The following is a 14696-nucleotide window of genomic DNA, read 5'->3' on the forward strand; positions in this document are numbered from 1 at the left end:
TCTATCTTCTCTTCAATGCTATTAATAATAATTTTTGTACAAATACATCATACTGAAAGTACACCTTCAATTGTTTTGAACGTCAAACATGAGATTCTCTTTTCGTCTACTTTTCTTTGTTCTCAACTTGAATGGGAACCAAAGCTGTAAACTGTTACAACTGTCCTGAACTGCATATATTGAAGAACATGTAGCTCTATATGGAACTGATCTCCCTACTATGTCGAGAGCGAGAGGGGATCTACTCGGGGGGGGAGGGGGAGAGAAGCCAAGCCGTGAGTGCTCCAGGGACACGCATCTACAACCACTACTGCTTATTAATTCCAGAATTGAAATAATTGAAGACTATTCATCTATTTTACTTAGATTTTGTTTTCCTTAACACCGTGTTTCCAAATGGCAACGTATGGAGTAGTTCCGTCTTCTCTGTAGTTCAACAAAACAATCATGGCATCTGGGTCCATAGATTCACCGGTGTAGAAATCCCAATCATTGAATGATCCCAAAACCTTTTTAACGTACTTGGTAGCACCTTTTTCAAAAACTTCGACTTCATCTGGGTTGTGTTCAGCCAAATAAGCCTTGACTCTCTTCATGTAACCTTTGATATAAGTAGTGAAAGATTTCTTATCAAATTGAGTTGGTTGCAATCTGAATGAGTAGACAACATTGTTGACGGTTTCAGAACCATCTTCCAATGCTTCCTCACCATCTTCAGCAGATGGGTTGGCACCAATATCAATGTCACCATTACCAACATTAACCATAGCACAGTCAGCTTCGTAAACAGCATCGTCGACTAACTTAACATCGTAAGCGTCAGATAATAATTCGTCGTTTGAAATAACGTCTTGGTAGATGATCATTGTGAATAGTTTGTGTGTCCTAAAGGGTGGAGAGGGAAGGGGAAGTGTAGAGGAGATGGACTTTTTTTTTTCCAAAATTGAAAAATTTCAAATGGTGAAAAAAAAAGAAGAAAAAAAAAAAATCCTTTGAGATGCATCACGTGGCATCTTTTACAGTTTTTCCCTAAAACGGACATCCGAAGCGGCTACGATGGTTTCGTTATAATGACATGGGCATGAAATTCAAAAACAACGTATTATTACAATAAACACAGCTCCACCAACACTAATCGAGCTCATAATTGAATGCTCTTTTGAAGAAATCCAAAATCCTGTCATAAACTACTTTTTGTCCATTATGATACGTCATACCATGGTTTGAATCAGGGAAAATCATAAATTCAAAATTTTCAACCTCGGCCAAATTAAACTCATCCAACAATTGCAAAGAATGTTGTACATGAACATTGTCATCACCACTACCATGTCCAATGAAAAACTTTTTCGCGTGTTTAAAGTTTGTCGCATTGTGAATTGATCCAGTTTCGTAACCTCGGGGGTTTTCTTGTGGTGTTCTCAAATATCTCTCAGTATAGATTGAATCGTATAATTTCCATTTCGTGACTGGGGCAATGGCAACACCATAGTTGAAGATAGGATTTTCGATGTCAGTTTCTATTGTTTTTAACGTCAAGAATCCTCCATATGACCAACCCCAAATGGCGATTCTCTCACGATCAACGTATGATTTTTCTGCCCATATATTAGCAGCCGAAATTAAATCCCGTGGCTCATACTTGCCCAATTGGTCTCTCACAATAAATTTAAATTTGGAGCCCAACTCGCGATTCAAGTTGTTGTATCCGGTACCTCTTCCATCAACAGTGACGACAATTGCATCCAATTCGGCTGCTACCAACGAATTAAATGAAATCGCCCACCTTTTGTCAACCATTTGCGATCCTGGACCACCATAAATTTGGAAAAGAACTGGGTACTTTTTGTTCTTATCAAATTTCAACGGTAAAACTTCAACAGCATTTGCTAAAAAAGTTCCACCTTGTTCATCCTTCAACTCAACAGTGCTGTATTTAACTTCAGGAACCACATATTTCCTCAATTTTTCCCTCAACTCGGCATTATCTTCAATTACCTTCACCTTCTTTTCCAATTTTAAATCATTAATTTGCTGTTTGGGCACATCGGGACCTAATATTGACAAAAATAAAAATCTAGCGCCAGATGAAAATGAAGACGAGTAGTAGCCGTCATTGGAGGTAATATCTCTGATATACGGAAGTCCATCATCTGATCTATCCAACAAATTAATCGAGTGAATGTGTCTTTCAATGGAGGATTTGCGGGTGCTGGTAAAGTAAATGGTATTTGTGTTGTAATCAAAAGCACCAACACCACCAACCACCTCCCAATTACCCTTTGTCAATAACTGATACTCTGAGCTATCGGGTGGGGAGAAATAAGCCAAGTGATTGAATCCATTTTCAACAATAGTATCAACGTAACCATCATGTTGGCGCCCAGCCGTTTTGTTTTTGGGTACAAATAACGTATGAGACGTTATTTCAAACCAAGAAGTGTCAGCCGTGTGTGATCTTATCAATTTCGATTCTTTTCCAATGAGATGAATCTCAAGCAAATCACTAGCACGATTGGATGTCTTTATCAAGACTTCATCTCCTACCCAAACAACTTCAGTGATCAACCTCTCAGACAACTCAATCTTTTCCGATTTCAAATCATGTTTCCTAGTTTCGCCCTCATTCAAATCATAAGTCCAAATATCAACTATTGGATTTGGATAGCCCGCTTTTGGATATTTGATTTTAACAATTTCGGGGTAATCCTCGAAATTATTTTGTGCGTAAAATGGTATGATGAATTCCGGTACTTGTGAATTGTTGGACTTTAAAAATGCAAATTTGTCACCCGCTGGAGACCACCACAAAACAACATCACTTGCAAACACTTCCTCTTCGTAAACCCAATCTGGTTTTCCATTAAATATTTCAGCTGAACCATCGTTTGTAACTTGTACAGCTTCTTTCTGTGATATGTGATGCAAGAAGATGTCATTGTTGTAGACAAATGCAACCTTCAATGAGTCCGGAGACCATGATACGGTGGAAATTTTGTCCTTGAAAATAGGCTCCACTTGCTGTGTCTCAACATCGAGTATCCAATAGAGACCAACTGAAGAGTGTCTCCACTGAGATGTCACATTGGATTTAAGAATTACTTTTTTCAAGTCTGGTGAAGCAATAAAGTCCTCTACATTGTAATTTACATCCTTGTATTGAAATCGCGATTTCTCAATTAAGACTTGGTTGTATTCTTCATCGGCAACTGATTTGATTACAACCTCAAATTCATCATCCTTTGTGTCATTCTTGATCACATAAGTGCCCCTATCATTATCAATTGACGACGGTGACCTGATCCATTGTATTTGATGTTGTTTTGTTGTCAAAATATGCTCATCAAACACTTTTTTATTCAAGGGAATCCTGCCCCCAAATTCGGTCGGTTTATTCGAAGGGGTGGCAAATATTGCTCCATTCAATTCCGATTCAAGCTCTTGTGCATGGAAATGAATATCATGGTAGGATTTGGTTTCCAAAGTTTTGAGAAAATGGTTAATAGACGAAACCAAGAATGATGACCCCCATATTAGAATACCAAACAACACCCCAACAACTGCTAGCCTCTTGAAATTCCTTGTTCGTCTCACTTTACCTTCCACGTCTTTCATATGATCTTAGCAAAACGCAAAAGAATAGTAATGCGGTGGTGCCGTTCCTATCGTGGAAGAAAAAAAAGAAAGGAAGAATGTTGCAGGCACTACCGTTTCTCTTTTGGGAATGGGTAAATATTACACAAAGTGTATTCGGCCATGAAACTGACTTAAGAACACCAAGATCGTGTAGTATAGTTTGTCGTCTTTCCGAAACGGTTCTTCAAAACAGCTACGGCATGTCTAGAGACTTTGAAGATAGCATTGGTATACGGGCAAAAACCATTTTGTTTGATGTCAAGTTGCATGCTATATATTCCTCAAATGGGTAGAGCTTCATATGACAGCGCAAAATATCTAATGAAGACTTTATTGCCATATTTTGGCGATTTCTTATGGTGTACTGTCACACCCCTTTAGTTCCTTTGTATCCATCGAGGTATTCTTTGGCACAAATTGTAATCTTGCTGGAAGTGTCAAAAATACCTTACACAAAAATTGGACAACATAATGGAATTTACATCTGATGGGGCCACACAATACGTTCCACATTGTACAAACGCTTAGCACCTTTCAAACTAAGCTGTGTCCAATATCACACTTTCAAACTTTTACTGGTTGCTCCTGCCTTGTTGATGCGATAGCTAGAAATTGGACATAGGAATACCATATACACTTAGATACCTTTGACGCTCTAATCATGCTGTAGTTAATCGACGAGGCCGTTATCGCGACTCCGATGGAATCCGAAGAACATATCGTAATTGTGGTTATTGCCAACCCGAACATCAAACTTCCTTATCATGTGAGACGAAATAAGAAGTTCCGTAAATTCTTTCACTATTTTTGCAATCGTTATCGGAAGGATATCGCATCAGACAACGACACTATTGTTGCTTCAGAATGAAGTCTCATTAAAAATTATCAAAGGCATAACGTAAATTTTACGAAATGTTCAACAAAAACCCATCTCAACAGAGATTTGTCTATGCAGGCTCAGTAGTGGAAGCTGGAACATCTTCACGTTCCTTGGAATTGATGGAACGTGACGCTATTCACTGTTCCTCTGTTCAAGAGGTATAATAAGGGATATATGATGATAGAGAAATATCTAGAGAGTCTTTGTGTTGGTAGTCGGGGTTTGTTTCTTTGTGATCAACAAGTTTGCTTTCAGTGTCGGGTGTCATTACCCCCCCCCCCCTTCTATTGTTTATTTGATCTTATTATTGTCAACAATTGGCGCATGAGTGATAAGGGATACAAGATCTGCTCCATTCATGTTTGCTCGACAGCATCAATCGATGGAGTAACTATCCACAGGCTTGAAACGCGAGCAGATGTGAAGGTGTTTTCTGGTCAATTCCTCACTTCCTCAATTCCGCGTTATTGACAAGCACACATTCTCTTTAGTAGTATCTGTATCGACATACCAAAACGTTTCAATATTATATTTGTTGCCTAATATCGATTTCAATGCGTATACTCGACTCTCATCAATGATTCTTCGTGCTTTAATACCGTATTCGTACCTCTGTTTGGAATTAAGACCAGCGTCAACAATATCTCTAGTATCAACGTTTAAATTCACGCCCCACGAGACCATCTTCTTCAATGCTTTGATTGACTGAGAAGTGTTGAATCCAATGCTAGACAAATACTCCTTGGATTGGGGTAAAAATTCATCTTGGAGGCAAACATGACGACAACACATTGCTATTAAAACACCTCCAAGCTTCTCGTTGTTGAACAAACTTGAATTTAATAGCAGTTTCAATGTTAAATCTGTGGCTGCCCCACACAAATGTTTTGAAATTGCAACCACTTGTTTTGGATGGATGTCTTCCAAGAACTTATCAACGTTGAGATGCTTTATGTCGATCTTGCTTCTCTTGACAACAGGCTTTACACAAAATGGTGCCGAGTCTTGGAGGATCTTGTTGTCTGCTTTGAGACGGTTTGTACCCCTATCGATCAATCCGAATCCATAATTTTCAGTAGTTCCAGACAAATCATGTAACACGCATTGATTCACATACCTCGATAGCTCACCTTTGCCACAACCAAACTCCATATAGAAGTTATCATTAGCCAACAAACCGAGCCGTCTTAGATTGCCTATGAGGGAAGATTGTTGTATTACATGCTTTTGATTTGTCTTTTCTAGTAGTTGCGGCACCAATCCTTGGTGCTCACATACCCTCATTTCGAGGGGATCGAATTGTATCTTGTCAACCAATTTTCTATAATAGTCCTCGTCATGAACTGGACCACTGTCAAACACTATTTCAGCTGAAGAATTTAATGTGTGATTTATATTTTCAACATACCAAGGGTCATGATCGTCTCTTGGTCTTGCATTACATTTCTCCAAATGTGAAGATAGATCTTGTTCCCAAATCGTGTGGTTTTGATTTAGTGGACACGGAATTCGCTTCTTAGTCGAACTTGTATCGTGAATCATGTGCTCTGAGCAATACTTGTTCAGTTTCTTTCTCAACATCCGACATCTTTTACTCTTCTTGGGGATAATGTACTCACACTGGTACGTTTGAGGCTTCTGCTCTAGCTTCTGCCTTTTTACTTCCCGTAGGTCGGCCATAGCGTTGGTGAGTTTTCTCGAGTTGCAAATCAAGAAACACAAAAAAATCTGGAAAATTAAAGCTCATCTCGTTAATTACAACTCTGGTGCACAGAATTTACTCTTCTTGATTCAAACATTTTGAAAAATGAAACACACCAATCAAATGTGGAAATTGGACTTGCTAGAAGCAAAGTTCGAAGATGTTCCTCCTAGGTATCCTCATACAAAGAAATTGCTTTTTGCATTGAACCATAAGAACAAGTTGGCAAAGAAACTACCGACAAACAAGCAAGAAGCACAAGCAGAGATCAAGACACTCAAAACTCGATACTTTGAGCAAAAATACCACTCAGCTTATATTAAATTGGAAAAAGAAACTAAAAGATACGTTAAACAAAAGAAAGCTCCTGACGTGTTTAACCAAAATGATTTCATAAGCCAATTGATAACTGCAAAATTGATCAAATGCATCACATCGACGATATTGTTGACCAAACATTTGAAGACCAATCCACCAGCGTATATTCCCGAAAATATTAGCAAGTACATTTTGGACAAGTCCAGTCCTTTTAATCCATCACATTTTTTTGTTCAATATTGTCAAAGTTCTAAAGAGGTAAATAACTACTGCTCAAATCTTTGGAATAGTAAAGCTGTCAAGTCGGTGGTTGATGATATAGAATGGAGCTTCAGAATGGTAAGAGGTAATTTGTCAAAGCAGGAATTCGAGGAGAGGAGAAAGCAAAAGGGAAGAGCTGCTAATGAAGACGATAGCAATGCAGGTGATAACACATCTGATGAAACTTCCGAAGAGTCAGGGGGTGAGCTATCAGACGAAGACCAGATTGCTGCATTTGACGGAATGGTGGCAGGATCTGATCAAGAAGAAGAAGATGATGACGAAGAGAAGGAAAATGGCCTAGACCCCAACATCGACTATAATGAAGTCACCGATGAAGAGCCATCAGAAGCTGCAAGCGGCGAATCAAGTCACGATTCAGGTTCCGAAATAGATTTGGGTGATGATTTTTTCGAAGAAGAGCCACCAAAAAAGAAATCAAAAGCCAATCCTGATTATAAGTACAATTTGCCTGAGTTGGCTCAAGGTTACTATTCGGGTGGTTCTGATGATGAAAGTGATGACATTGACAACGATGACGTGGTAAAGTCCATTACGCAACAACGCAAAAACCGAAGAGGTCAAAGAGCAAGACAAAAAATATGGGCTCAGAAATATGGCAAAGAAGCAAAACACATTGTCAAGAATATAGAACGGATTCAAAGTGAAAGGGAAACGAGGCAACGTGAGTACGAGGAAAGGCAACGAAAGAGAGAATTGAAGGCAAAATTATTGGCGGAGAAGCAACAACCCACTGGTGCTAATACTGAGCCTTTAGGTGAACGTAAATCTAAAGCGCTGGTTACGCCTCCTCCTGCGGAAGAGAAAAAGATCCATCCTTCATGGGAAGCTAAGAAACTAGCAGAAGAGAAATTGAAAAACGTTAAATTCCAAGGTAAGAAAATCACGTTTGATTAATGAAACCCTATAATAGATCGTAATTTATTTTGAAATCGTCGAGGAGGTCTTTTTCCGTTTTAGAATTGCACCACGATTCACCTTGAATAGTGAAAAAGTAATGACATTTCTCGGGTTCGCTGACTGATACTAAGTCGGGCCCTTCGCCACAAATAAATTCCACTGTTGCTGACCGTTTGGGCCCATTCCAGCATCGAGCACCCTTGTGATAATAGATCTTTCCATCTTTGTACTCTTTGAATTTACCAATAAAGATGTCATCTTGTGATATCCCTTGGATTAAATTGATTCTGTAATTGTAGCCACCCAAATCCTTGGACAACGTTAGTTGATCATAAGCTCGTAAAATGTCATCTGGTCCGAAATCAGCGCTTAAATTGTCCTTTATAATTTGAATTCTTGTTTGTAACTTTTCCAATTCTTGTTCTAATTTTTCAACTTCGTGATCTAATTCGTTACTTGACAAGTCTGACTTGTACTCTACTACTGGTTTGGGTAAGAACTTGCTAGTGAAAAGCTGATAGTAATAGCGTATCATGTTTGGTATCGACGGAGTGAAATGACTCACTTTTTCGACACCCAGGTGAGACATTGTCTTTGCCTTTTCTACCAATTGATGTATTATTTGATTCGTCTCGTGAATGTCCTCCAATGCTTCTTCTTCTTTATTAGAGATGTATTCTTGAAACTTTTGAATAACTTCTTTGACCGCAGCGTCATTGAAGTTCGGGTTATAATGGGTGGACAAAAAGTTCAAAATAGTTTCCAAAGCTTGAAGTTTTGATTCTTGGTGGAGGATATCTCGCTTATGCAATTTGACCTTATCGGCCAATCCGCCAAAATAGTCTTGCAAGTGGTCAAACACTGATTCGTCAGCATCATCCAAGTTTTCTGACTGAAGTTTCAAACTATTACATTTGGACCTCAATTCGGGCACTTTTTGCTCCAATTTTCTCAAATTCTCGATTAATTTTAACCTCTTCTCGTGTGCAATCTTGATTGTCCGCTCCTTCTTAACGCTAGCCTTTTTCAAGAATGACAACTTGTTATGCTTGTACTCTTCTAATTGGCGGTGAATCTCCTTACATTTGTTTTCACAACCGCCTAGTTTATACTCGTCAGATCCATCACAACAAAGGTCGTAATCACACACCCCATCATTCAATTTGAATTGATCAATGTAATTTGGAAAATGTCCTTCGTTTCGGCAATAGAATTTGAACGGCGGATTAGGGCAGGCATTAGTACCTGGTTCATCTGATCCATCTGGACAATCGCAAACATCATCATTAATCTGGTCGTAAGATAGTCTTATTGAAGTGTCATTCAAACAATGCCAGTATTTTTCACCATTTTCACCAATGATTGGCTGGTAAAGAGCCTGTCGCTCATCACTAACTCCTATTATGTTAGCATTTGCCAACAATGATAACACAGTTGAGACAATGAAAAGCTGTAGCATTCCTATGCTTAAAGAATGTAAAGTGTAGTGAACAAAGGGGTAGGGGTTGAGAATGATTTTTCGGCGCGTGGGAATTTTATTCTACAACTACACACTCACCATTCATTGACAAGTCGCTCAACACTTGAACTGCTTTGTTGGACACTTCATCCAACGATACTTGCTCCAAGCCACTGTTAACATTCATACCCATATCAGTTTCCTTCACTAGTCCCGGAAGAAGAGCATTTACTCGTATTCTGCCCTTCAATTCATTCGATAAACTCTTTGTGAACCCCAAGAGACCAGCTTTGGAAGCAGCATACACTGATGTTCCGGGTAAAACATGTTCAGTCAATGACAACACCGACGAAACGTTTAAAATTGACGGATTCTGCTTGCGTTGTCGTAACATGTGTTTGATGCATAGATGGCTTAGTATTATGGGAACCGTGAGGTTGAGGTTGACTGTATCCATAATCTGTTGTTGACTAGTTCTTTGCAAAAGTGAATGCGTCGTCACACCAGCACAATTGACTAAAATTGTATGGTTTTTGAGTTTCTCTTGGAACTGAGACAAGTCACAGTCCTTCTCTACAAGTGTTAGCAAGTCCATCACTTGAATTGAGTGCTGCTGTTGATTGTATTCCCTAGGAAGTTGTCGCACAGATCGCTGTAAGAGACTCTCATTTCTAGCTAGTAATGTAATTGACGCGCCCTGAGCAGCAAGCTTACTAGCTATAGCCAATCCTATGCCTTTAGATGCCCCTGTAATGAGTGCTGATTGTCCTTTAAACATATAGTAGGGGGGAAATAAAAAAAAGTAGTGCACAATCGCCATGGTCTCGTCTATATAAACTGCGTTTGTTTACATTTTTTTCTGAATCAGAATCAAAAGTATATTCAAGAAAGGACTGCCTTTTGATATTAGCTTTACCATGGTATGTCTCCACAAAGTTACCCCTTTTGGCGTTACTGTAACTCACGTTGCCCCCTCACGAGCATAACTACTAACACAGACTAGTCTCAAAATACAAAAACTTACAAGGACGCTTTTGCACTTTTTGACAAAAAGGGCACTGGTAGAATTCCAGTAGAACATTTGGGTGATTTATTAAGAGCTATTGGTCAAAACCCAACCCTTGCTGAAATATCGGAATTACAACAATCTATCAAGACCCCTGATTTTGATTTTGAAACTTACCAGGAAATTATCAACCGTCCTGATGGTTTCAAACCATTGGGATTACCAGAGGATTATATAAAGGGATTCCAAGTATTTGACAAAGAGCAAACAGGATACATCGGAGTGGGTGAGTTGAGGTATATCTTGACCTCTATTGGAGAGAAATTAACCGATCTGGAAGTTGATGAGTTATTGAAGGGTGTCAATGTCACTGCTGATGGCAATGTCGATTACGTTGAGTTTGTCAAATCTATATTGGATCAGTAGAATACAGATAGCTTAGTATACGGGATCTTTGTAGAGATACGTTGTCGTAGTTGAAGCATCTACTTCTATTCACACTAGGCTCATTAGATCTCGAAAGAAAAAAATCAAACCTAACAAAACCCCCAAAATTTTCCATTCACATTAGCATTTCCAAATGTCCCTCGCTGAGATTCCAAGTAGCCTTGAAGCTATTCAAAATGAAAAATCGTATGACCCCCGTCAGAGCGAAAGGTTTCATCTTTACCCTAGAGACAGGATAGAGGCACTCGCAACCACGTCGGGGCTAATAGGTTTAATGACTGGATTTTATGATGGAGTGCAAAAAGCTGCCGCAAGATACCTACTTGAAAATGGACATCGTTTACCCAAGACCAAAGGAGGATGGTACTTTTATCACAAAAGGAAGAATTATGAAATCATTGTGGGCGGGACGTCAGCGGGGATCAAACAAGGTTTAAAGTATGGTGGTGCTGTTGGAAGTTTGTTCCTACTTGAGTATGGCTTGGATTATGTGCGAGGACAGATTGATTTCGTAAACACTACGGTTGCCGCTCTCATAGGCACAACAGTTTACACTAGATTTCAACATTTGAGTCGATTGCAGACTAGAAAAATGATCATTAGAGGAACTACAACCGGATTACTTTTGGGAATAATACAAGATACTCTAATATATGCAAGGCTGGGACATATATGGTATATTGATGAATATAAACGTCGATTCAAGTGAATGACACTGCTTCACTGGTTCACTCCTCGTCAGAATCGTCCAAGTCTGGTATAGGATACTTGAGTAATGCCGCCACTCCAGTTAGTTGATTTAGTTGAATCCCCAGTTCATGTAAGCTGGAGAAAATGTATACTTTGGCCCCCATTTGTTTAGCTCGTTCCGTCAAGTCAATGTACTGTTTTCTGGTTTCTATATCATCACTGCGAAACAACTCATCCGAGACCATCAAATAGCGAACAGCGTCCAAATTCAATGCTTTTGTAATCTCTTCAAGCCCGTACCATGCCCTTCCATCGTCGTCATTCAATGCTCTTTGAAACCGCAGTAATGCTTCTGACTCTTCAAGAAATTTGGTGTCCGATAGCTTTTTTTGCAGTTGAGGATCGGCCAATACTTCTTCCAATCCTTGTAAGTAACCCGTTGAGGAATGTGTTACCAATATTTTGTTTTTATTATCCAATATCAGTTGACAAATTTTGGACTCCTTGGTTGATGAGTTTTGCATAGCTATGCACTCCTGTATTAATCGTTCGTACAATGTCTTTGCTAGGAATCCGGGTGACGCAAGGATAATAACTTTTAGTCTATTGAAATCAAAATGACGAATGATTCCCTGAATGATCATATTGTAAAATGAATTCATAGCTTTATCTAGGTCGCGAGTTCCAAAGTCCTTATTCTTTCTCGGAATAGATTTTTCAATTTTTGATTGTAACACTGTCATTTGATCGGTTACATAGCATAGATGGGCCACTCCCTCTTGAAACACAACTGCACCAATATCAGCCTTCTTTTCAATTGAGCATAACTCGTCCAATAATGTCATATCATACTCATCCCAACTTGATTTCACAATGCTTACCTCCTTGTTTAACTCAATCTCAGCTGTATGATAACTGTTCAATGGCACATACTCTTGTTGTAACAAAGATTTTCCATTGACTCTCATTACCAAATCACTAGCAATATAGTCAACGTCCTCAACCAACAATCTTAGTTTGACCAATATCTTTTCCATCTTCAGCTTTCCCTTTGTGATTTGATTCTGATTGCCCTTTTTCACATTTCGATGGGTAAGCAATTGCACTGTATCACCCTTCTTGATGAGGTTGTACAAGTACCACAAATCTTCGGAATCTTCAGGTACTAAAGTAACGGCAACATTTTTATCTTTTAGCTTGGCCTTGTTTTTCACTTGCATTTGAATTTATGTTGTTGTATGTGTGTGGCAAAGAGATGCGGATGGTAAAGTAAAGGCTCTGGGAAATTGCGTTTTTTTCAAATTTTTCTTTTGTATTTGCGGCCGCGCCGCTTAGAACCCATTATATCTTTGACTTTTGTAATAATGAAGCTCATCTACCTCAACGACATTCCTCTCTAGAGTCCTTAATTCATTACTTTTTATACACATTAACCTCTAAACAGCTTCGTGGTTGATCTTGATTGGCTTTTCTAAAAGATGTCCCATCCTTTCGATTTTGGTACTCAAATATCCATCGATTTCCTTACTGTTAATCCCGTTACCGTCTTTATTTCCACCTCTCCAGCTCAAAGGAATCATGGGAATTCTCTCTTTAACTTTCACTTCTTGGTGTTTACCCTCTACGGCTATGATCTTATCGGGGTTATTGGTCAACAATCTAATTTCAACTAGTCCCAAATCAAGCAAAATCGCCGTTGCTAGGGAGAAGTTACGAGCGTCTGCCGGATGTCTCAAAATCAAATTTGCCTCGACGGTGTCTGCACCAAGATCCTGTAAATTGTAAGCTTTTAATTTTTCACCAAGACCAATTCCTCTACCCTCTTGTCTCAAGTAAACCATACACCCATGTCCATTTTCACCCATGATTTTCCCCGCTTGATCAAATTGTTCACCACAATCACACCTTGCACTCCACGCGGTTTCACCAGTGTAACATTCGGAATGGATACGAACCAATGTGGGACTTGAATACGTGAATTCATCTATGATCAAATTGCCGTGCTCGTCAAACTTCAATCGGCGTTGGTTGTCAATATCGTAATCAGCATTTGTTCTTCCTGGTGTCAACTTGCCCACGTAAGCCCCTCTTGTCATCCTATCTTGTTGAGTTTCTCCTGGTCTTTGTTTGAACAAAGATCTGGAACGAATGTCTTCACCAAACACTATAGCTAGATGCTCCTTATTATCAACGTTGTTTTCATACAAATGCAAAAAGATATCTGGACCATGCGTTGTGGGGATTCGCGCCCTGGCTACGCATTTAACCACTGGCAATTCATCGGGTAGGTTGGTGTGGTCTCGCATATCCTGAGTTATCACTGGCGGTGGCTGTGGAGTACCTACTGGTCTTGATGACAACGGAAGGTTGGTGCTCGATGGACGAGGCGTCACTATGGGGATCGTGGACACATCGGGTACATAATGTCTAGGAGTTTTGGCGCCGTTTTGTTCCTGCAAGGATGAGCCGTTATTACGTGAAGTAGCTGGTTGTGGGTGGTGCAATAGAGACATTTTTGGACTGTTCCTATTGAAACGAAAGTGTGATTTGTACAAGTGTTGGTATTGAAATTGATGTTGTGACGTGGGGTTGCTTTGATGGCTCGAGTATATGCTGCGATCTTTGAACGGAATGTCTTGTGTTCTCGAAGGTCCCTTTTTATTTGCTGCAGTTGTGGTACTGGTTCTTGTGGTTGTTGAGCTTGAGTCTATTACCACAGTCATGCAATGAAACAAGATTTAACTGATTTCTGACTAAGCTTTCTCTCCGGTATTCGGCTGAATGCTTTTGAAAAATTAAATTTCTCTCTTCTTTGTTCTCACTCTCACTCTCACTCTCACTCCAATTAGTAAAAAAATTACTAAAAATCAACTAATATGTACTATTGCAAATACCTAAATTATATTTATGGTAAAGTGTGCAATCGAATGGAGTTTTTGTAGTATACTTATAGCAATGAAATGGGAGAAGGGGGATGAATCAAGAAGACTAATAGGATAATGGAATTACCGATTTCTCTTTGGTTTCGTTGATCAATCAAACGCTGAAGTTTGTGCTCAACTATGTAACAATAAACCAATGTTTTTCTTTTTTTTGATTTTACCAAATCGAATGTTTTCTGCAAAAACACAATCAAAGAACTCAACCAACTCAAAGCGCGAGCTCGGACAAACTTTTGAATTGAATCTAATAAAAGGGAACCTGTCGATGAATGAAATCTGATTCGAAGCTCTTTGTTTTGAATTGTTTGTAAGAATGGGGATATTGTGTATTAATAGAAGAACAAAGTAGAGTGAAACGGAAATAAAAATTAATCGTTAAGTGGAAAAGTTATCAGAAGAGAAAGTGGCACTCTACATTAATCTATACCTCCTAC

General features: G+C 39.1%; 10 protein-coding genes across 10 annotated transcripts; 3 read left to right on the forward strand and 7 right to left on the reverse strand. All coding sequences in view use genetic code 12, as the record gives it.

Moving 5' to 3' along the window:
- Positions 1-362: 362 nt before the first annotated feature.
- Positions 363-866, reverse strand: TMA19 (Tma19p; the record flags this gene model as incomplete). The annotated part of the gene is made up of 1 exon (XM_036808100.1): positions 363-866. One exon carries the CDS (start codon positions 864-866, stop codon positions 363-365), a length of 504 nt encoding a protein of 167 aa, XP_036664871.1.
- Positions 867-1131: 265 nt separating this feature from the next.
- DAP2 (Dap2p) lies at positions 1132-3615 on the reverse strand (the record flags this gene model as incomplete). Its single annotated transcript, XM_036808103.1, has 1 exon — positions 1132-3615. The coding sequence occupies one exon, from the start codon at positions 3613-3615 to the stop codon at positions 1132-1134; it is 2484 nt and encodes an 827-aa protein (XP_036664872.1).
- A 1354-nt stretch (positions 3616-4969) lies between these two features.
- Positions 4970-6196, reverse strand: CPAR2_802480 (tRNA:m4X modification enzyme; the record flags this gene model as incomplete). Its single annotated transcript, XM_036808104.1, has 1 exon — positions 4970-6196. The coding sequence occupies one exon, from the start codon at positions 6194-6196 to the stop codon at positions 4970-4972; it is 1227 nt and encodes a 408-aa protein (XP_036664873.1).
- Positions 6197-6323: 127 nt separating this feature from the next.
- On the forward strand, positions 6324-7715 carry BUD22 (Bud22p; the record flags this gene model as incomplete). The annotated part of the gene is made up of 1 exon (XM_036808105.1): positions 6324-7715. The coding sequence occupies one exon, from the start codon at positions 6324-6326 to the stop codon at positions 7713-7715; it is 1392 nt and encodes a 463-aa protein (XP_036664874.1).
- A 7-nt stretch (positions 7716-7722) lies between these two features.
- Positions 7723-9177, reverse strand: CPAR2_802500 (uncharacterized protein; the record flags this gene model as incomplete). Its single annotated transcript, XM_036808106.1, has 1 exon — positions 7723-9177. The coding sequence occupies one exon, from the start codon at positions 9175-9177 to the stop codon at positions 7723-7725; it is 1455 nt and encodes a 484-aa protein (XP_036664875.1).
- A 76-nt stretch (positions 9178-9253) lies between these two features.
- CPAR2_802510 (3-oxoacyl-[acyl-carrier-protein] reductase (NADPH)) lies at positions 9254-9997 on the reverse strand (the record flags this gene model as incomplete). The annotated part of the gene is made up of 1 exon (XM_036808107.1): positions 9254-9997. One exon carries the CDS (start codon positions 9995-9997, stop codon positions 9254-9256), a length of 744 nt encoding a protein of 247 aa, XP_036664876.1.
- A 97-nt stretch (positions 9998-10094) lies between these two features.
- On the forward strand, positions 10095-10609 carry MLC1 (Mlc1p; the record flags this gene model as incomplete). Its single annotated transcript, XM_036808108.1, has 2 exons — positions 10095-10097; positions 10181-10609. The coding sequence occupies 2 exons, from the start codon at positions 10095-10097 to the stop codon at positions 10607-10609; spliced, it is 432 nt and encodes a 143-aa protein (XP_036664877.1).
- A 154-nt stretch (positions 10610-10763) lies between these two features.
- On the forward strand, positions 10764-11339 carry CPAR2_802530 (uncharacterized protein; the record flags this gene model as incomplete). The annotated part of the gene is made up of 1 exon (XM_036808109.1): positions 10764-11339. One exon carries the CDS (start codon positions 10764-10766, stop codon positions 11337-11339), a length of 576 nt encoding a protein of 191 aa, XP_036664878.1.
- Positions 11340-11358: 19 nt separating this feature from the next.
- CPAR2_802540 (ribosome dissociation factor) lies at positions 11359-12540 on the reverse strand (the record flags this gene model as incomplete). Its single annotated transcript, XM_036808110.1, has 1 exon — positions 11359-12540. The coding sequence occupies one exon, from the start codon at positions 12538-12540 to the stop codon at positions 11359-11361; it is 1182 nt and encodes a 393-aa protein (XP_036664879.1).
- Positions 12541-12756: 216 nt separating this feature from the next.
- On the reverse strand, positions 12757-14043 carry RIB1 (GTP cyclohydrolase II; the record flags this gene model as incomplete). Its single annotated transcript, XM_036808111.1, has 1 exon — positions 12757-14043. One exon carries the CDS (start codon positions 14041-14043, stop codon positions 12757-12759), a length of 1287 nt encoding a protein of 428 aa, XP_036664880.1.
- Positions 14044-14696: the final 653 nt, after the last annotated feature.

Source organism: Candida parapsilosis, contig 005807, assembly GCF_000182765.1.
Source record: "Candida parapsilosis strain CDC317 annotated contig 005807".
Classification (NCBI taxonomy): domain Eukaryota; kingdom Fungi; phylum Ascomycota; class Pichiomycetes; order Serinales; family Debaryomycetaceae; genus Lodderomyces; species Lodderomyces parapsilosis.